This window comes from Opisthorchis viverrini, assembly GCF_000715545.1.
Source record: "Opisthorchis viverrini unplaced genomic scaffold opera_v5_181, whole genome shotgun sequence".
In the NCBI taxonomy this organism is placed as follows: domain Eukaryota; kingdom Metazoa; phylum Platyhelminthes; class Trematoda; order Opisthorchiida; family Opisthorchiidae; genus Opisthorchis; species Opisthorchis viverrini.
The window spans coordinates 99,114-122,659 of NW_008751840.1; the positions used below are offsets into that span (position 1 = coordinate 99,114).

General features: G+C 40.4%; 1 protein-coding gene across 1 annotated transcript in view; it reads left to right on the forward strand.

Moving 5' to 3' along the window:
* Nucleotides 1-3,851: 3,851 nt before the first annotated feature.
* The window catches only part of T265_07733 (hypothetical protein), a gene marked incomplete at both ends in the record, with an annotated part of 33,220 nt that continues 13,525 nt past the window's right edge, over nt 3,852-23,546 (forward strand). The window contains one exon of the mRNA XM_009173332.1: nt 3,852-3,881. Coding sequence (XP_009171596.1) covers nt 3,852-3,881 — 30 coding nt within the window. The remainder of the gene's footprint in view (nt 3,882-23,546) is intronic.

Consider the following 23,546-nt stretch of genomic DNA (forward strand, 5'->3'; position numbering starts at 1 on the left):
AAATGTCAACAGTGTAACTGGAACGAGCTGAAAAATTCAATTTATATCACCCTTTGATGACAGCTAATGTTCTGGCAGCAAGGTTTGCAGCTTTTTCGGTGCATTGCAATCACTGTGACATTGATGTCCTTAGATGAGTGAGGAAGAATTGTTAGTCTACCGGATATCGCTTGGAAGTTCGTGGGGTTGGAAGCAGACTCACTCCATTACTTACTCTACAAAGCGTGCATTTTTGTGGCACCACTGCCTTGGACTGTGCTCCCACGACCTAATTATCACGCAGTGGTTCATTTTGTTTTGTATTTTATCGCTGATTTCTGATAAACGTTACGCCTCCAAAAAGGTACTTGCTTAAATGCATAAAGCTCGTATGCCTATAACCTCGTTCGTGCAACCATAAAGCCCACATATTGACCACTGTTATTTTCTTTGTTAGAAAGCCTGAAACCGCACACACCTACAACTTTAACAGCGTCGAACATATGGAATATTAGTATTGTTCGATGAAATAGAATATTTCCTTTGGCGGCTTCACACCACGATGAGGCTGGAATCAAAACGGATTTTCAACAATTCCACAATGAAAATGGAGCTAAAAGTTAAAGGGGTTATCCATTAGCCAAGTTGAGCGTTGGTACCCACTCTCTCAATACAGGGGTGTATTCACAATCAGTGCGTTTGCTGTGGGTAGTCCGGCCGCTATCGATTAACCTTCATGATAAGGTTAAAATGATGTATTGATGTGCCAGCCATTGTGACACGTAGAATCGTGGTGGCTCGCGAACCCGACTACTACATCATGGCTGCAGTGGAAGTCGGATAGGTATCATAAACCGGGGCCAGAAAGCATCCTATTGCATGCTTCGGATGAAGTTCTAACTGGTGCAACAAAGCGTTGGACCCAATATTACACAGTAAACGCACGGCTTCTGAAAAGCCCTGAAACCTAAGCTATGATGTGCAAGGTTTTCCGGGACCCTGTTTGCGTTCCGGTTCAGGTCAGAATTGTATGAGACCCATCTGCGGGCCGTCTGTGCTTTTTAAAGGGTCCGGGCTAGAAGACAATGATATTACGCCATAGACATATCCCCCCTGGGAACAAACCCGCAGATCCTTATCGTACAGCGAGCAAACTTCATACTCATACAATCGATGTGGTTAACAAAGTGAACCTTTGGGCACCAGCGATCAGAGGAGAGATCGGTAGTTTACGAAGCCTACAGAAGCTCAGCTGTATCTCCGAAGACCTCCACCTGAGATGAGAGCCAATATTCTTGATCACCATCAGCGGGTGTCCGTTATGGATGTCAAGCGTAAAGGCAGTAGGGTTTCCCCTAACACAATCAGCCGCACGATGACGCTCTTGGAGTTCAAGAAGCTTCAACGATTTTGCTACCCAGTTATTTTGTTTCCATGGGCCATCGGAAGACATTCACGGTGGCGTAGAAAAGAGCGGAAGGTGAGATCCTTGCTTCGATGAGTTAGGCTCTGACAACTACCGTTGGTGGATCAAGGCGCGACAGAAAAATCATTTGTGAGTGAGGTTTTCAACGGTCTGAAACGGAATGGCCACCAAGTATCTGAAACGAGTGAATATAATGAAGCCATATCGCTAGGTAAGAAAGTGCATGCATCTACCAACACAGACATCAGCCGTTTGGAAGCGCTTGCGAGCTTTACACCGGAATCAACAAAATTTTATCTCATTTGATTAGTTCCGTTAAGATTAGATTGGATTTTCAACGGTGATGACCATGGTCCTTGAAATGGGTAAAGTTCTATACATAGTCGCTTGGCGGACCACTTTCGGACTATTGCTGTTACATTCAGGACTTCATTTCGGCTACAATCGCACGACGAACCCTGAAAACATCACCCACACTCCAGTGAGTCTATTCGTGCGTTGCCAATGCAACCGCAACTAAATAATGCCTTATTCCGACCACATTGTCTGTGCGTAAACACGGAGTTTTTAGTAAATTGTTCTTCCGATTCTTGGATCAGACACATCGAATAAGGTAAGCTTTTGAGAAGAACGTCTCAATCTTGATACTATGGAACGTTAACCAGGATATTAATTCCTTAACGTGTCCTTGCGTGCAATCGAGATCCCAGTTTTCTTCGCGATATCATAAATAGAAAGATCATGGGATATGCTGAAATTTCATATGCTTCACATCGTGCGAACTGTTTGCATTGCCGTGTAGTTGTAGATAAAGTTCAACTTCTTGAGGGCGAGACCCGTATCTGAGTAGAGAATTTCCAAGGAATTCCGGGGATCTCTGGGGCATGTTTGTTGCAAGTAACGTATGGTAAATGAAATAACTGCGCACTCCTGTGGTTTTGCAAATTTAAAACTCGTTAGCGTTGAGATGCCTGATGCTAGATGATGGAAATAAGCCACCTTGTGTGTTTTAAGGTACAAGAAGTTTTCCTTCTTATTCTGACAATTCGATACGAAATCGGTTTTAATATAGGCATACAGGTGATTCCGAGTGAGAATAGGCTTGGCCTAGTCTTCTCCAGCACCGGCCTTCATTGGAGTTCCTCAATCTCCGTCCTACGACCACTGCTGTTTTTGATCTACGTCAACGACCTTGCAGATGTTCTTGCAAGTTCATGTCTACTTTTTGCGGACGGCTTGAAATCCTGGAGTTCCAATGTCAGTGCCTTCCAAATGGATGTAGACGCTGCAAAACAGGGTCGTTGGACTGGCTCCTTCCTGCGATGACGAAAAGGGCGTCCATATGTCATTTGGAGGAGACTAAGCGAATGCCTTTGTCAAGCATGGTGAGGAATGATCAGAAAACATAATAAGGATAGATGCCAAAAAGGATTTGGGCATCTGGGTCTCCTCAAACTTGTCCTTCTCACTGCACCATGAGAAATCGGACCAAAAGGCATTCGCCATTTTACGGATGATCAGGCGCACCTTCTCCCGTATCACTCGCATGGAATTCCAAAAACTCTATGGGGCCTACGTCAAACCGCTCCTTGAATACGCCAACCAAGTTGTCTACTCAGGACGCACGACAGACGTCACCCTCATTGAGCGTGTCCAGCGAGGCGCTACGAAAGTGGTTGTCGGCCTCAAATCCATGGACTACGATACCCGTCTCGCGATGCTTGATCTATTTCCCCTGGAGTATCGTCACCTCCGAGGGGACCTAATTCTTTCTTATGCCCAATTTGAACGAAGCTTGGCCAACAGGATTTTCACCGTTGGCCCAGCAGACATACGGCGGGGACATGGTATTAAGATTTTCAAGCAGAGAGAGCACACATTTATTAGGTAAAATTGTTCTCATTTCGAGTAGTAGGTGCGTAGAATGACCTTCGTCCGACGGTTGTCCACGCTCCTTCTAGAACCCGGTTTAAAGCACTATTATACATTTATCTATGCGAATCCTCGCACTGACAAACATACTGCCCCGCGCTGAGAACATAAGGAGCAGTGCTACATCCTTTTTTCACTTGTACCTTTCAGGTGAACGGCAGCTGATGAACGACAAGGACAAAACCGACCCGGGAACTTAATCAAAACCTCGATCATGTGTATCAATCTATGAGTCTGCGAGTAGGCCCCAAAGAATCTAAAGTTTATCTGACTACCACAAATCAAATCCCCTATTCAGCGGATCGCCGAACTTTCTCAATATCAGCAATAAAGAAACACATGAAACAACTAATGATCACCATCACATCGTCTTTGCGTTAAATTTTGAGTTGCACCTGCACCGAAACTTAAACCTTCCAATATATGATTAGTGCGGACCAAGTAATTAGAGGCGACCATAGCACTGCGCTTGACCATGCAAAACATGCATTCCACGTGTTCTAACAAGCAAACTATGTCTAAGGATTATTTGGCCAATTACCTTGTAAGTCACTAAAGGTAGCCCATATAGCATTTGAAATCCTTCAAAGTCTGTTCACGCTTTACTTGTTTCCGGAGTGGGACATGAATGCGTCGACTGAAGTGGACGTCAATAATATCGAGAATTTCAGTAAGCTTCGATGTTTATACCAAGAGGTCACAGCATCTTCTCGTGTGACATCTCGCAATTAAAAGTATACATTGAAATCCCCCGAATGTCAGTTCGCGGTGCTAAAACTGAAAAAAGGAGTGATAAGGATACTCCGACGGACGCTGCACTTCAATCTTTTGCCAGATTTACTATAAGGCTAACAAGGAAACTGAATATAAACAGGTGATAAACGTTAATACCATTCTTGATATTGCACATACATGCTCCCAGGGAACCTGAAACAGATGCCTTTTGATGCGCGAACCAGTGTTGATTTTTCTGCATAATTTTTTTGGACAAGAATGGATAACATCGAAGTGCAAATGTGAAGCTTTCAGGCCTTTGTAGATTGCATGTTAAAATGGTCGTGAATGAACTGCCAGTCCACAATGTAAAGGGAATACAGAATGCAGAATTTCGGTCAAAAGTGTGACCGGTGCTACGTTTTCTATGAACGTCGTTTGGTCCCCCCGGGGCATAGGCTCAAATTTATTGGTTCGGGACTGGGGTAACCTCTCGTGCATTTCTAAACAGAAGGTGAAAAATTGCGTACTCTCTCTTGCTTGGTTACCACGAGCCTTTTAAAGGTTTCCTGCGCATTTTACCATCACAAAACGCAGTCACATGGCAACTAAGTCTATGACTCGCGCACACAGAAGTGACACATCTTCCTCCATTGGAAGATGTCACTTTATGGCTGACTTTCATGTGCAGCTCCCAATCCTGGTTTGGATTATGAGAGCTGAATTCACTGGTAACACGTGAGGTCGGGTTTAGTGATCATGCGCCAACCTTTGCTGCCCTTCGTAGGAGTATTGCGTCAAGCATAAGAACTTGCTTGTCTGCTCCTGGCCGCCTGAGAAATGTCCGAACCCAGGTAACGCATTTCACAAATTAAATTATGCCAATCTGGCTCAAGCAAATGCAAGTTACTGCTGACAACCCGTTAGTTTTCAATTCATACATCCGACCTTTCTCCATTTTTCCCTCTTTGCCGGTGGTATGCACATGGTCTCTTTTCTATGATCTGGAATGCCGTTTTGATGCCTATTTACTCCAGCTGAAAAATCCGTGGTCAACTAGGCTCCACGTTGTTGACTGCCGGCTCTCGCAAATGAGTAATTATGGTCTAAATGTGGCGTTTGGACTTGCTCCTTTGTACTTTTCTACTTACGGCTGCCGAAATTCGATGATCGAGTAACTACTGCTGCTGTTAGCTGTGTCTTGAGTCACCACAAACGCCTACCTGTTATTATCCAATTTCACCCCATTTCTCGGAAACATGCTTGAACGTAACAAGGAAACGTGGCGATGATCATTGTCTGTTTAATATTTTGGTTTACCCACCCCCCAAGGTTACTGGATCTGATGCTTTGCAGCACAGCAGAATACATCCATTTGCAAACAAGGTTGCTTTGAGAAATACCCACCTAGAATCCAGCTTGATCTGTCGTTTGTGATATTTCCAGGCACAACCTCTAGGATGATTTGTGCGTCACACTTCGGATGGCTAAGACTTCAGATGTTGTCGTCAAATTTGTAATGGGGTCACCCTAACCTTATGGAGGCTTAGTTACACAGCTGCCTAGAAGTTAGATGAAAATTACGGACAAAGGCGAATTTCAGGTGCACTAACCCGAGAAACATCTGAAAACGCTTGGCCACAAGATCCCTTTCGCCTCTGTGCCAACCTCCAAGATGAAAACCTACATCATATTGATTTATGCGTGAATTAAGTAATACAGGTTGCTGGTCCTTCTTTATCTTGGATTAGGGCCCTCCAGTTTTCGGATTCTTAATATATTTTAATTTGTTGGGAACGCACAAAATGTGCACGTTTCATCCGACTTCTATTTCTCTTTTTTGACGGTACATAGCACCGAACAAACTTTCACACTTTATTGAAAAAACGTATCTTTAGGGACTGTGTAGCCTGGGGGCAGATGATATGTAGTGGCAATCCCTGCCACTATGACCAGACCGCCTAGGATAACACACACAATACACAATGATGGGAATCAGCTTGGTCGTTCACCAGAAAATTATACAAAAAGAAATATACTGGCGTTTCACAGATTCTTGACGGGATTACTGACCAGAAAAACACGGAGCCGGCGGGGATGCTGGCGGATGTGCTACTCGACTGGGAAACTCCGTCGTTATTGCCCTGTATTTCGGCATATACAGTCTTTGGGGTTCATTCGTTGCCACGACGACAATGACAACAGATGTGTATTCTCAAAACCAGAGCGGCGTGGGCTTGCATTAGGGCACATTTTAAGGCCACTTATATGCTTTCGGTATTGCCGTACTTTGTATAACTATATTCAAATTTGTACACGCCGTATGCAAAACATTTGTTACTCTATGTACTGAAGTGAGCATCAGGCCTAACACCTTGACCACACGGAATTCACCGAGAACCGCATGGCCTATCTCTTCCATAAACAGTATAACCAGGCTACCATATGTATGGGATTATGCCTTATGTAGCAAGACAAAAAATGTCAGCACTGATGCGGACAAAACATTCTGTTCACGCCTGAGGGGATAAAAATTCCACTAAATGAAATAGATGCACAGAATACCACTAGTTAGACTTTCAAATCTTGAATAAATAGGTTGTAAGATCTTGTGCTAAGGCCGTGATCTCAAGGCAGGGAATTGGTTAATTGGCCTAAACGCATGATCCAGGTGATCTATCTGATAAGTACCGTGTAGTCTAATTCAACGACGGACGGGTTCACCTGCGTTTGTTCAGTACCCGCAATTTGGCGGCAAATAATATATTGAAGTAGACGTAGGCAAACAGTATAGATAGATAGACCGTTTCTATGAGAAATTAACAGTTAATCGTGAAAAGAAAAGCTTACGGCTAAGCTGAACATTGGGCGGTTAGTAACACAGGATGGCATGGAAGGGGCAGTGTGCTGTCGGACAAATTAAGCGGGAAAAACATGGGACAAAAAGTTCAACGGCAGACCCAGAAATGAATGTGGATAACTCAAGTAATGGAAACAGTGAATATAGAAAAACGGTAAATATAGAGTCACACTTGTATAAAAAGGAATAGTTCGTCTAGAAACTTGAGCAGTCACCGAAAGGGTAGTGAATTACTCTGAGGATTACGGAAGCGTAAATTATTGCGTCACGTAATTGACACTGGTGATAGTTATATACCTCATTTCCACATACGGCCTTGGCAGCTCAGGGCATTCCTTGCAAACTTCCGTGGATTTGGTTCAGCGATAGGTCGTAGCTTACATCTGTGTACTGTGTAGTGTGCAGTCAAACCTGGCTAACAGCACCAGCGTGGGGAAATTAGTCAAAAGACTGATTTTACAAAATGGTGACAAGCTCTGAGCAGGAGGTCACCGGTTGTATAATACGGTCGTATTTTCGAACATCAGATTAGGTTAGTTGCAGGCGTTTGGGTTCGTGTTGCTATATTTCTTTCTATTTCAGTGTGATACATGGACGAGACAATAAGGCTACGACGTACCGCTTCCTTTCCAGTAATTTTGTGAAAAAAAGACGACGATAAGCTGAGAGTTTGTGCTGCATATGGATATCTGACCACATGCCTCAGTGGAGATAGGAGAATAGAGCTCTTCTTAGGTAAGATCACTCTAGCTATTACGCCAGGCCTGTAAACACTCACGGCCAACTCGGATTCGCGGAAGACGGAATGACATTTCGTAAGCATTTTGAAATCCTCTCCTGAGTGACGTAATATTGGTGTAACGTTTATACTACTGATGGGGGAGGCATGCGAGTAGTAAGTTTTCTTCTTATAAATTCCGCTTGTGTCTATTGAAAAGGAAGATCTCTTGCGGAATTTGTGGAGTCGCTTAGTAGCATTCGCTTGGATTTGAGCGACAGTCAATGAACATCCAGGAAAGTTCAGGAAGACGCGTTCAAGTGAAGATGGGTGTGCATTTTTTTTGTAAACAAGATGCATGTGCGAGTTTTGCTTCCCTGTCCAATAGTCTGTAACTGGTCATTTGGCATGCTCTAGTGAATAACTCCTCAGCCTTCTTCCTTTCATTGGTATTTCGAAACACGGTTGGCGCTTTGTCCTGTCTCAGTGAAAGTCATATCGCTGAACAGTCAATTATGGCCAGTGTTGGTGTCTCCAAACGCTAGCGGTTTAAATGCCACAAAGCTTCGTGTGTTTCAGTGCTGAAGCTGATTAAAGCTAAACACTTGTAGTGCGTAGTCTTGCATCAAAAACTGGGCGAAATTGCCGTTGAACAGAGTCTCACATCATCACTTCTCAATTTTGATCGAAAAAACCGTGAAAACATCCAACTCATTGAACATCTGTCTTTGCCGAACCAACATACCAACAGCATGTTGAACATTTTGCGAGTTTCCGTTTCGGTTGTTTGACCTAGTGGGGTGGGATCAACCGCGCAACTTAGTGTCTGTGAATTACCTGCTGACGGGTTGAGTAATCTTTATAGACAAACGTTGCTTACGTGCACGATCTTGATGAGCCAAAACACACGAAACCAAGGTGTGTTAAATAGACCAGGCTTATGTGAGTCAACTTTCTCCACTTTCTCTGTGTACACGATACAACTGACATGACATGGTCCGGATCGGGATGATCTTGTTAGTTCTTGTCGGGGCAGAAGATGTTTTCAACATGTCTTCAAGTGTTCTGTTTTTTTACACTTTTCTAAGGTTAATTGGTAGCCACCTAGCATTAGAGAACTTATATATATGCACACAAAGGAAGAATAAAATCGGTAAAATACAGTAGTATACTGGCATTGTTACCAATGCCCATCCGGTCGCTTGTGCTACTTATTGCAGCTTTTGCAGGTGAGAACATTATAAACCAACTTTGATCACAACGTCTACATCTTGCTTTATAGTTCGTCTTTAAGTATATGAGAAGGAACATCTTTGTTGCCCCAAAATGACTACAAGTTTAACTACTGTTTGCATAATTCATTTTGTCACCCAAAAAACCGAAGTGGAAGTATGTTCACAAACAGGTAAGTTTTAATTTCGGTCCACTACACAAGAGAGCGAGAGACAGAGGCATGAGGTTGGTCATTCTGAAAAGCATGCCAGCCATGGAAGACGGAAAAATACACCTCGGCTTCCTCACCGAAGAAAGCCGAAATCAATTACGAGGTCGCTCTACTCGTCATATTCTTATGTTTTGAGGCTCAGCCAGTAGCACTGACGTTTATTCTTGAATGTAACTTAAACTCTCCGTTGGTATGAAGGCTGGACGCCGTATGTCCATATATATATATATATACATATATATATATATATATAATATACTGGACACTACTTCTGAAATAGGCTGGAATGGGGCACTTAAGTGTGATGTGTTGCTTGTGGAAGAAACGATGTGGATTGCAATTGGTCTTACTAAAATGTTGCGAACAATAAACTGAAAAAAATATTGCTTCTGTTACACTGATATCATGCTCCTTTCAGGGGTCTCAAGTATGCAAACGAGGTTTCTTCTCTCAGGTTCTAAAAACCTTACCACTGCGTTCGTGTCAGAACGGCTGTCACGCGTATGCATGTTCACTACATATGCTACACATGCTTATAAGCCACTGTTGTCCAGTGGATTCCAGGTCCCGATTTGTGTGACCTGTGTTGTACTTTGGTTCGCCTTAATCTGGTTTATTGTTCAAAGGCAACCAGGTTGATTTTTGCAAGCGCCGATGCGCATCTAACTCTTCTAAAATTAACGCGGTACAAGCTATGTTAATATAACAAATTTCCAGCTCTTAGCTCGCTTCTAAAACACGTCCATTACAACTTTGACCTATTTGGAAACTGCACCTAACAGTGGACCAGATAAATAGTAAGTTTTATGTAAATCATAATATTTTTAGAAATCGAACTACATTACAATTTGATTTGCCCAATAGTTCCAAACTGCGTGAATCAAGGGAACCGTTTTAAAATTATATAAGGAACTAATCGAGCAAGCACAACAACGCTCAGTGTTGTCTGATACACGTTAACAAAACCCGCACCAGGAAGCTGTAACAGAAACACCAGTTTATGGTAAACAAACCCGATAACTAATATCCGCATTCATGCTTTTTAAACTTTTCGTTGTGTTGCGGGTGAAACTGATTATTGTGAGTAAAGAAGATAAGAATAACGAATTCCAAACAGATGTTTAACCAGGAGAAAAGAGCTCCAAAATTAGCTGATGTAGACTTTGGGAAAATTCATCTACAGTATTCGTAACATTTGTTTTTTTTCACTAAACTCGCGCGACCAGTCATGGGTTTAACATTCGTTTGGCTGCTGGGCGGTGATGTAAAAACTTGATGCATAATAACGCGAAGCTTGCAACCGAATGCGATGGACGGATTCTAGGGTTTGCAAGAGTTCTAAATAGTTCACGTGCATGTATGTAAGGATCAAACCATCCAAAAATTATTTTCAAGATTGATTTTGCAAAAGCAGCCGAAAAACGTACGTTGCTTCCGGTTTTCTTGATTCTGACTTTCTCAAATTATACCGAAGCACTTAGCAAAAGTAACATCCGTTTAAAGAAGTTGCACATCCGGCTGAGATTTTTTCCTTTTATCGCATTCAAGTTTCGGATTGTACAAGAACCGGTATGTTTTTTTCTGGCGGGTATTGGGAAGTTTAAAGAGTGAATTCCGGTACAAATGCAACAAAAACTCTGCTAATACTACGTGTTTCTGCTGATATGTGAACCCGAATTATATACTTTACCACATCTATGTCCCTTGATACTTAACACGGTTGAGAGATTGTCGTTCACCAAAAACCTTTACACATGTTATCAGAAACCTAGTTTGAACAATAAGGCATTGTATAAATACCGCCTTTTATACAGAATATCTTACGCTTCAGTTATCAAATGTTTGATTAGGCAATCTCAAAAGAATTCTTGACAGCTTCCACCAGCGTGCACACATGCAATTCGATATATCCATTCGTCCAGAGCGGAAGAGCATATTATCCGAGCAGTCTAAAAAATTTGCATAAAACGGTTACTTTAAGCAAGTTACCTTCTGTCTTTTTATATCTACCACTTCTGCATGCGGAAACTTTAGATATGCAAAGCCAAGTTGGCATCATCTTACAGGCGTAACCTTATCATACATGGACGCAGATGAATGTCTAAAACAGCTCACGGCGAAATTTTCCGGGCCTAATTTTGAGTAACATAATATCTCTTGAAACAATAAAACGGCAGTGTGTACCGCTACACGTAAGTCACTTCCGCCATCATTTTAATGACGTGTACTAGGAAGCGATCCAAAAATGCCTGCCTGGAATAGCCTGTATTGGCCGATTTATACACTGTGGTAGTAAGAAACAAAGCGCTTTAGCCATAAGTTGGTTTCGCGATAATCTTCATGGAGGTCTTCACGAAACTCCGGGAAAAGGAAAATAATCGTCGTATTCAAAATATTATTTCCAAACTGGTCATTTTGCTTACACAATCGCTCCTGTATTTGATCATTTTTCAAATTTTCACTCGTAGACTTAAAGTTGCGATGCCAGCTGTATTACTGATGGTCATAATTTAGGCTTCAAACTTTCGTCTAACAACCTAAATATCCTTTCTGACACCACTCCAAAATGCTAAAAGCCAGTTCCTATGAAAATACCGGGAATTCTCCAAAACCTTTAAATTACTTTTGTGATAAATGAATATTTCTAAAACTTGGTATTCAGGATGAATAAAGCAAAAAATCCAGCTTACATGTTTAACTACCTTATATGCAAGTGAATTTAATGGCATAACGACGCCTAGCACTTAATTAAGTAGGGCCTACAAAATATAGCAGAAGATTACAAAATACTCCTTCAGGCTTTTTTCAGTAATTTACGATTGATTACTCCTCGTAGACTACGCAGTTCTCGGACAACTCTGGACGGAAAGTGTCAGGCTCTTTTACGCTCACTTTGTTTTTCCGAAATGATACTTTTTCAGGACCCGAAGGCAGGTCATACCAAATACGATTTTGCCAATCACTCATTACTAAACATTTTGAAACCAAAACTTGGTAAAACCTTGCGTAAAAAATGCGTTTCATCAAAATTGTTTCTTATTCATTTGAAAATATTCGATGATAGTTCTCCGTATACTCTTGGCTTTTTTAAGAGGATTCGACAAATCCATGTGCAATTCAAAGTAAGCACAAACCTGACCTGGAAACAACAAAATTACTAATAATTTTTCGTTTGTTGGCGTTCGTGGCTAACTGGTTTGCACGAACCCGGCAAGCCTCAATACCTCCAACGTGCGATGGAGACTTGCGCCGGAGCACTAGCAAAGACCTGTTGATTGCAATGCTTGATGGCGAAAAAAACATAAATTGCGTGTCGTAACATTCACGTCGTTTTTTAAGTCAGTGTTTTGATGATGATTCCAGGAAAACTGATAATGGTCAGTGAAGATTCAGTCCTATCAGTGGAACCATTCTATGTTCAAATGCTGCCTATGTTATCAAACTGTTCTCATCCATGTTGGGAATTATTAGAGATCTGTATCCCGCAAAAAGCAGTTTCGAACCCGCTACACTCTGGTCATTTGCTGAAGAGTTGACCTTCCTGGCACAGGTGGCTGACCAGAAATGTGTGGGGCCTTCTTACAAATAAAACGCAAAGTCATGACTGAAGGACAAAAAACTCTCAAGCAACCAAGTTTAAACGGTTGTAGTGGTTCTTTTAGACTTTTAGTATACACTTGATTCATCGAAATGATGAAATGTCCGACAAAGTTGTTCAGTTTAATTTTTACCAGAAACGACACCTGCGCCTACATATGTGAACTAATATACGCATACGGTCGCCCTTTGATAATATTGCATTCAGGGTTGTCTTATAGAAACGCGGCTGTGCGGATGTACTAACTCACACAGTCTATTTCCAGCGGCTGACGTACTTTCGTTTGGTATCTTTTGTCAGTTATTCCAAAATACTATATTTTCACCTAGTTTTGCAAATCTTGTGTTTCATGCGATCGTAAACGTCCATAAAGACCCCAATCATGGGCCCATACTTTTCTTGATATTCCTCGGGCAAACAACAGAACGTACGTCTATCATCCGTGGCATGGTTGATGTAAATTTACTGTGATATATTTATGGTAAGTGCATTGTCACAATTACATAAGAAAGCATGAATTAACCAAAATTAAATGTTTGATTTCATCAACGGCAAAATGCCGTTTTCATTGCAACACAAAGTGGACAAATGTATTCATCCTGGTAAGTCTAACTGCAGGCAGAATCCTGTAAATATTTCACAATCGGAATGGTGCGCAAAGGACAAGATCTTCACACTTCATAGACAAGAAATGTGTCGGCTTTTGTTCAAACAGACAAAAGTCAATTCACGGTTAAACCAGACGCTGCTGCATACTGCTGTTGCCACCAGGTCATGCCTGATAAAGTGTCAAGATAACTCCGCATATTGATCGTGTCAATCCAGTTAAGAAGATCCTGAAATATTCACTGGATTACGTTTAAGGGAGGGAATAGAGTCCTTTCCGTAAAACACTCACTTGCAGTCATGGCTGTGATGCAATAGACGGAACAGGTTTCCTGATCCACTCACTGAGTTGCTTGCTGTTTGATGTTTTAATATACATAGTTTATCGTTTCAAACTACACAAATGATATCTGGCGTGTGTGTGACAGTAACTTGCATAATATTTCACGTGAACGCATTGCGCTTGAAGGAAAACTGATTACATGGTAATTTCTGGCGGTAAAGTCTGGCGACTACTTTTTTCCGCTGTATGACTGAATCGAAATTTGAAGCCTTCATAAGCAATGTTGTGAAGTGCATAAGTGTACTCTTGCCTGGTTTTCCAATGAAGGTCCAAATGTTCGGGCGCATTCTACAGGGGCAGCTCCGTACTGGCAGTCATTCGTAGGTATTTTGAGTGTTTATGGCGTGTATTTATTGGTCCAAGTGGATAGTGAAGACCAAACATATCATGCAACCAACAACGACGGGAAATGTTTGGTAAAAGTTGTGACGAAGGAATTTCACACACTTCTGGCTTTTCTTGTCGCAGTTAAGGCGGTTTTGTCACCTATAAGGACTTCTATTGCACAAAACTTTATGCATGTGAGACGGAGTGAAAAACAATCATTAAATAACCGACAGTGGACAATATGCAGCAAATCCCAAACGACAATATGACATAATTAACACGTGTTACCGACCAGTAATTTTTAATGTGCGTATTGTGTATAATCAAAGGACTTGATTTGCCAAAAAATGTATCAGACAGACTTCTGTAAACGGGCATTACTTTTAAATCATGGAAGCAATTCAGTATTTGCGGAGTACATAGCACTCACAACATTTCGCCTCAGTAAAAGTATATGGTAATTTGCTGCATAATGGTTTATTAGAACATTAATGAAGTAGAGGTCTAAGGTAATGCTACATACACCTATGGTATGAGGAAAACAATGTATGAAGTTTACGAGATATAAATACATCGCTGTGCAAGAGAACGCACGTGTGGACGAAAGTTTGTGGAAGAAGCCAATTTTGTTAGTTGTCATTAGACTTTTCGAATTTGTTAGCAAGATGTCTATATCAACCTATTGTCCAAAGTAACTTCACTTTTCAAGGTTTGCCAAGTCATTTTCCGGGCAAAAACAGTAATGTCTGGTTTTGATACAAGCATTTACTTCAACGGCTGCAACTCTAAGATAACCACACTTAATGTACATCTTGTTACAGGCACGAATTCCACAACGGCCTCCGCCGTTGTTCACTCAGTGTAGCTTCCTTTAAACAACGCAATGTTTTGTATGGTGTCATGATATAATATTAAAATCTTAAATAACGACGGCTTTTTTCCACTTAAACACGTCATTGATTTATTAGTTGTCGTTCTTAAAACATACTTTGGGTACAACAGCAACTAGGAAGGCCCTGTAATGTGTTTATGTACTTTCTGGTCTACTAAGTTCTGAGGTTGGATAGTCACCAAAAATGTATTTTGTCTTAGGTGTGCAAAAACATTGAGGAACCCTATCCAGAAGAACTGAATTCGACGTGATCTACTCTAGTTTGATCTTAAAACAAATGGCGTCAAAAATCACTTAATCTTACCGTAAAGCAATTGGGAAGTATATATGTCTTTTGCTACGGTGTACTTGATAGAAACGAAAATTTATATAGATCAATAAATGCTTGACGTTTTGACTTACATTAGATTCGGATGTGCAAAAATGATAATAACCTAAAACGAGATTAGAAAAATTAGATTTGCTCAGATTGCATTACCCGCAGGCAACTAAATTTGTGGAGCGAACTATGCTTTGAAGTGTTTTTCTGTACTTCATTTTTCAAATCCCTACTGCTATCGCAAGCATGCCCAATATTCGTCGATTTTTTCAATTACACATATCTAATGGCTATGTATATTGACTTGTAAGCACCAAAGTACGTTTCCAGCGTAGCTGTCTGTATAAAATAGTTCCGATGAAGTGCAGCTAGTTTGGTCTTTTCTTGAAAAAGGGACATTCGAGAGGACTTTGTGTTTTGATGTGAGCCACTTCATTCTGCAGCAAAACTGTCAACGAACCTACTAGTTCCATTATTCCTAGCCAACAATGCTTCTGTTTATGTCACTACTTGTCGCTGGACCAGCTAATTTCAGGAAGAAATCCCTACTCCTACAAAAGTTTGTGATTTTTTTGCGTCTTCCAAATAAGAATTCGCCTTTCCTTCAACATTGAAGTTCCAGCCAAGGAAGTCAGTAGTAAGTTGTGGCATCGAATACAACACATCAGGATAATAAAAACGTAGTATTCTAGCTAGCGGTTGTACCACTCAAATGTCCTAGCTAAAATTTAAATGGTTTTATAGTGTTGCCGGAGTTTAACATGCCGGATAATAATACTAATGCATGTTTATGCACGTGATACCGAAACGTACGCGCCAAAGGCCTGATCAGTTTAAACACTGAACAAGTTTGCACACAACACGCTAAAAGTTACGGAGCCTCGTAGCGGTCATTTTCATAAAAATGAACTAGCCTTATTTTAGACAGCGTACACTTTGCATTTCCTCACCGCAAAATGCACAAGAAAAACGAAACACCGCAGTGTCTGGCGAAGGAATTAATTGCAAAGAGTCTTTGAGCTTGTTTTAATTTCCATTTTAAACAACGAAGTACAAGAATGTATCAAGGAGGGTAAGTACATCGCTCAGCTGAATGCTGAATGTTGAATGACATCTATATCCTGGGTGAGGGAAAATTGTAGAAAGTGGTTTGGTACTGTTGAAGGAAAGCAGATACTGCCGCTGTGATGCTTTGTATTTGCTTCACTGTCACTTCAAATAATTCCAAAACACCAGTGTGGATCAATTATTTTATTATACATAGAGGCCAAAGAGACTGTCATATGTAGACGAACATTTATTTTCTGTACAAAAGATACCTTAATCGGTTACCAGTGAGGTTTTGAATGCATGCGAACAAATATTATATGCATAGCTTTGGATTGTCATGCCTGTAGCCGCCTTTTACCCAGCCGTAGCCATTTACACCTATCTGAATAATGCAAGACTGCCGAGATCCTCTATTGACGATGCCGCCTTTAAGGTGCATCTGTTTGGGTCAAGTAGACAATATACAACTCACTCAATGTGGTCTTTTCCGAGGTCTCAAAAAATGGATATCAGACATAAAAATACATTATCCAGACATATTTCCCAAATTCTCTACCTTGAATTAAATGGAAGACGCTTGAATATGCACGAATTGAAGCATTTCTATGTATCATCGGGCACATTTCTGTTTTCCGTTGTGATGAATTTACTTCCTCGGGATGCTTCTGTGTTTTCATTGAATATAAACAAGTGGAAACCTGTTCTACGTCTGGTAAGCTCTTTCAGTAGCAGTAAATTGTACTGCAAAATTTGGAGACGCAGTGTGGCACAAATTCTGAAAAAATGATACAGTACTTGGAATATTCTACTGATTTTCTGCATTTGACTTCTGTGCTTTTTACCTTATTGCTGGAGCTGGAGCTATAACTTTCGTCCGCTAGGCATCAACTAATAAACCCAAATAAATCTAATACTCTAGCACACATAAGTGAGCAAAAAAACCTATGAAAAATGTTACATTTGTAGCTTAAATGCGCGGAAACCGTAGCAATTTGAGCTTCACTCCCTTTAGGCGGAAATCCCACAAATGGATTTTCGATGCGATGAACCATCTGTTGCAACCAATATAAATGATTAAGTGTTCTGAAAAAAATGAGGAATGTCCCGATTACTCAAGCTGTATTGGTTATTTTGTAAGAGAGAACAACCAGTGCTCTAAAATATATTAATAGTAAATGCTAAAGTGGCACAAAACCTTCACCGGGTGCTTACTGATAAGCATATTTGTTGAGGTTTTCTCTGGTACTTTTATTGCGATCATTTTGGTTGCTTGCAATTTAATTGCGTACAATAATATAAACTTTACTGTATCGACCAAATCAAACCTATCATAAATAAAAGCGTCTTTTGTTAAACTCAGCGATGTGCCTAAGCATACTCTTATAATAGTACATCTGGAAGTTTTTTGCAGTAATAAGCTTGCTTCCAAAAACCGACTGTAAGGCGTCTAGATGTTGATGCATGCATTTTATATCACTGCACAAAGAGATGGATACAAAAACTTGTACAGCTGGAGGTAAGTGGTAATTCAGACCAGTTTCACGTGATATAAGTTGCTGGTTGTCTAAATAACTGTGCCTGACAAATGCATGTTATAAAGTGATAAATTTAATACTCAAGCCAAACCAACGTTACATTTTTTATCTGTGTTATGTAATTGGGTGTGTCGCTCACCAGAACAGATCAATAAGCTAATATGTATGTCGGTTGCAAAAGGTGACAAACAAACTAATACTGCACGCGATTAGCTCTTTACGGGCAAAGATAATCCACAAAATAAAAACAACTGGGAATTAATAGGGTTCTTAAGCTTCTCGATGTTATCTAAACACCGAGTGAACGATTATCGGATAAGAATCTTGATGAAGAATAAACTTTTGATTGAACTTTGGCAGTTATTATTGTAGTTTCTTAAAATCAGACAGTAGTGCACAACATGCAAAAACTGATTACATTATGTACAAACCGAGTCCTAGATTCAGGATTTATATCGTGTCCATCTCGCTCTGTATCAAGATTATAGGACTCCATGCCTTCCATATGTACCTCTGGTGCACCGTGTTCGCTGCCGTGTTTTGGCGATCTTTTGGGTGTCCCTAGACTGGGTTTATAAAATAATAGTATTGCTCAACTTTTGCGCCTGTGTTTTGTTACTTAATTTCAGAACACAAGTTGGCATTTTTCTTCTGACTGCTGGGAGTTTCAACCATAACCATAAAGAATTTCCATACACACATAGTCTATTTATTATTTTAGTCATCGAATGCCTAAAGAATGGTAAGTTTACTAAATAGCTGATTGGGGAGACTCATTGATTCGTAATGCGTTCATGTTCATTTGGTGACCCTTATTTATTATGAATGCAAACCGGTGTGTACCATTAAAAACTGTTACCTCGGAGCAATGTCGTTTGTTGGCCGTCAGAGTTGCTACCACGATATGAAAAACTTAGCATAATACGTAACGCAAAGTAGTTTTGCCTACTGACGTAGTACACCAGCGCGCTGCTGCACTCATCTTAAACCGGCAAATTAATCTTTAGATTTTGTTGTGTTTAACGTTTTGTGCTGACTACTTTACCAATCGTTTTCTGGATTAAAATTAGGATGCCGAATTGTTGAATGCAAAAGCTTTACTGACAACAATGTGTGTGGCTCAAAATATCATCGTGGATGCAAGACAGGCACCAGAATGACGGATAAATTACGTCCCGAGCTAAAAGCCTTTTTCGAGCTGCATTTTTCAGCGGTACTCCAATGGTGTTAGGATTTTACGAAAAAGTAGACTCGGCTGTTTGCCTATATAAAAAACTTCACTTTATGTTGCGAAAACCGTGGTATTTAGAGAAGCAAGGTGGTGTGTCACAAGTAAAGCATCATTTAGGATTGTTATTAGCCGCCATATCGTACAATGCACGCAATCTTGTGAGGTTCTGTGCGTCAGCTAAAGATACAAAATGGCCATCTATCCAGATGTGCCAGACGAGTAACAGCTACAAAAGATGAAGAACTGACCCCTGCAAACAAAACGACCCCAAAATATCTCTGATGTCGATAGTGTTTGTGAGGCTTATGAGGAATTCTACATCATGCTACGTTTTCATAATGCCTGTAAACTGTTGAATCAATAATAAGTGTAATCTGTCGCCAGTCAAAACCAGGACAATACATATGCTGGAAAAGTGTAGTTAACAATAAAACTCATGTTGTTTTCACTGGTTGTTATTCGTCTTTACTTTTAGGCAAGACAGTTCACCGAACGCCCTTCTATGTGAAGAGTATACTCAAACACCGAAAGCTTGGAGGCACACCAAAATGTTTCGCGCGGTATAAATTTGTTTACGCGTATACATGCATTGCGGACAAGAGCACATTATAAGTGGTTAATTTTTTCTTATCGTGAGGCATAATTATGCCCACGGCGTCCATGGTGACGTTCTACAGAAAATCCATAAAGTCGAGCAGGATACTATGACAAAAAATGTACTATCTTCCAGACTCATCCGTTAGTGCATAGTGAACATGTCACGAAACAGTCGTCCTTAAAACCGTCATGGTAGGTTTTACCGGGGGACGGAACACAATACGCGAGCTTTTATAGCAACCACTCTATCAATTTCTACACACATATTTCGTCCGCTGGGTGGCATCTTGCTCACGAAAGTAGACTGGTAAAACAGTCCAGGTGAAGGTACCTGATTTAGGAAGACACTGTGAATAAAGAATTTGAAGCATCCAATCTGTAGATGACAGACACTTAGTTCCTCATGAATGCTGCTCTCCATTGGCCGCGTGCTTTAGGGTAGTTTTGCTATCTCAGTCGGAACCCAACTAACTCTCTAACTTACCATAATATTTGTGTAAAATCCGTTGCAATCGTTCCACGCTTTCGCATTTGATGACATAATTGTTCGATTTATTTTATCCAGCATTAAACAAGTACTCTAATTATTGTTTTTGTCACAAGGGCGGATGCTGATCTACAGTTGATCTACAGTTGATCTGCAGTTGCGCCCCGTAATCAACAACTTTATTCGTGCAGATTTTCCACACAGTCGCACCCGAACTATTCAGCAATAGCATGAGGCTGAAAGTCACTGTGCCCGAAATGGTATTTCACCAATTCTTGTCTGTGAATCATTAATGGATATGGATTGGATAGTATGTGAACATTGTAGAGGTAGAAAACTTTACCCTTCCACACTTGTAATCGAGCTGTGGCATGTAGGAATATTGCATTTAAAAACCCTTCCTGGTTAAAACACATCAGAATACAGCGGGCAGGGGGGTTGGGGTGATGTGTTGCGCCCACAAATACGGCCTAGTCTGTCTCTAGAACCTGGTTGCTTAGGTTGCCCACCTGAAAAATAATTAAAAATCAATACCGCAAAAACCGTGTGTTATTTCACACAGGTGATGATAAAGGAGAAGATTACGTTACGTCTTGTGATAGATACAATATGCTGCAATGTTGATGTTATCGTTCATCCATTTAATCACTGTGGTTTCAAGGTTTGACTTGATGGTCGATAACGTTCAGTCCAATTCTACTGGTGGCCGTCACAGTCACCTGACGCACAAGAAACTTTGACCTGTTAGGTAGACCTTGGCATCTGGTACACTCGCAGCGCTTGAGAGAGAGTCCTTACCAAGCGCCTAAAAATGAGAGCTGGAAGACATCACAGATTTAAGAAAAATTTGAGGCATTAGATTCCGGAAGAAGCCAGTGCATGTAGATCGATACTCAATCTCGGCTGAGGCTTTATGGATTGCAATAAAGTTCTTGTCAAATGCATACTGAATTGTTAGGCGAATATTTCAATGTTTTGGAAAACTGTTGGTCTTACGGATGTGAGTATAGATGCTATTCAAATCCCATTCAATTTCATTATTCAAATTCGCATCCGTTGGCATATTGAGCCAGAAATTCGACTGAAACATAGGCCCACATCATAGGCTCATTCAATATTCAGCACTGTCTTTGTCCCAAAATCATCGAGATTTATATGGAAGGCGAAGGATCACCGAAGATATACGGCCTATTTGGTTGCAACGACAGACACCCACTTTAATGTCTACAGTACAAATTATTAGTTTATTCATTAAGTGCGCTGGTTCGCACATGTTCGCACGTTTTATGGAACACCTGATAAAGAATCACAAATATGCAGGACTAAACTTGAAAAATAACTTTTTGGTGCTAGGAATCCTCATGATCAAAAGAGGTTCCCGTAACGCAAAATGTTATATCCGTTGGGTATCAGCTTGATGCAGATGTTGAAGTCCTCTTTTGGGCTACAAACCATCTACGAAAATTAGCTAGGCAAATTTTAAAAATAGTCAGACGCCCTATACAATATTTTTGATGCTGTAAGTTAAACTGGCTTAATCCTTTCTACTTTCCACCTCAAAATGTGTGACATATACAGCTGAGATCACTGGAAGCAGTACGTGTTCCATATCGATTTCTCGGATTATCATCTGATTTTGGTTGCACGAATGCGTAAACGCTGTATTTAGATTGCAAATTTTGTGAATTTTTGGTTGCCATAGGAGCTTTTCTAACATACTCGAATTGTGTAAGGCAAGGATTTCGTCCCCATATATGTTGAGGTTCCCTATTCCTGTTTTAAAAATTCCTCCAAAAATATAGACAGGTGGATTTCTATAAAAGTATGCATAATATGCATGATAATTTCGGTGTTTGAAGTCAACATTAATTAGTTTTATTCATTCTCCTACCCCCAAATCTTGAAACGCACAGGTGAAACTACTGGAGTCGGTGGGTAACTCGTTCGATTTTCATGACGAGATTTTGCGAAAAAATCCATGGATTTAAAACCCATTGTCTCTCGGATATTGAAAAATTTATCTAGCATAATTAAGATTCATGTAGTACTCAAGTGGATCAAAGAATGTTTGGGTGAGCGCTGTCTGTTCGGAAAACATCAAAATGAGCACATGTTTCATCGCCACAGGAGGAAATATCACACCCCCGGAATTTACTACATCCATTGATTACTGCTACATTGCTTTTGAATTTCGTTATCTGTAGTCACCACGCGCTGTGTGGTGGTTCCATTTCACGCAACGCGTTTGTTCCCTTAACCACTCTTCACATGAAATTGACCTATATTCTGATTTATTGGTTGTTGAAACCCATTTTCGTTAGATTGCATGCATAATAAATGATAAGAAACTTTCATTTTATCATAGATTAAATTAGCCTGTTTTTATTATGTATTGCACTGTGCGTGTATTTGTTTTAATTACATAATTTTGATGCGTTTTACAGCTATATGAATTTTTTGTCCGCTTTGTCCAGATAACCGACTAATTCCATTTTTAACCCACCAAACAAAATTATTGGTCTCCGAACTACACACAATGCCATTCTATATTTTAGCATTTACCGCGACGCCTCTGAATACCAGATGGTCGACGGCACTGGTTCTATCCTCTACCATCGTCAAGTAATTATTCAATTTATTTAGCACTTCAGACGTGCTCTTTCGTACCAGAAAAGCCTTTCTGTATCCGCTGGTATTTAGTGAATTATTTTACTGCCAAAAAACGCGTGGAGAATTACAATATATTTGACCACCCAAATTTCAACCAAATTTTTAAATCAGGTTCAAGTGGCAAAGAGTTGACTCCGCCGTTGAAAAATGTAATCCAAGAATAACACTTTATGCAGCATTTTTCATTCCTATTTCAACACCCGTAGATAATAATAGCAAGTATCTGCCAACATTGTACTTTTAGAGTTGGAAGGTTTTAAAAGCTCCTACTAACGCTTTCTTCCTGACAAGTGTAATGATCGATAAATTGTATTAAATTTTACCACTAGCATTTACTCTGTCCAAAACTTTTTCCTCAGCTTGTTTTCTACTTATTCCAACTGGTTGTTTGTTGTGCATTTTCAGATTATTGGCAGATTTCTGAATGCTTGGAGGACCACGTATATATGACGACGCAAATCTACTACTATGTTTTTTGGAAACACATATACGTTTGAACAAACAATAACTAATATGCTAACGTCGAAATTTTTATGTCACTTAACTTTCCCAGTTTTAAGACATGTTCTTGACTGCAGAAAGCCTAATATGTCCCTGTCAGTTGGAAAGCGGGTACAATTGGAAAATGTTGTCTTGCTGATATAGCGAATGATGTGCTATTGCTAACCAGAGAAACTTTTTAGAACAGCTCGAAAACGATGCAAAATTCCCAGATGAAGCAAATATGCAACAAAAAGAGCTGACAAAGTACATTAGATGAATTAGCTAACAAATCTCAGCACCTAGTGTGAGCATCCATCATCAACCGAAGCGTAGTT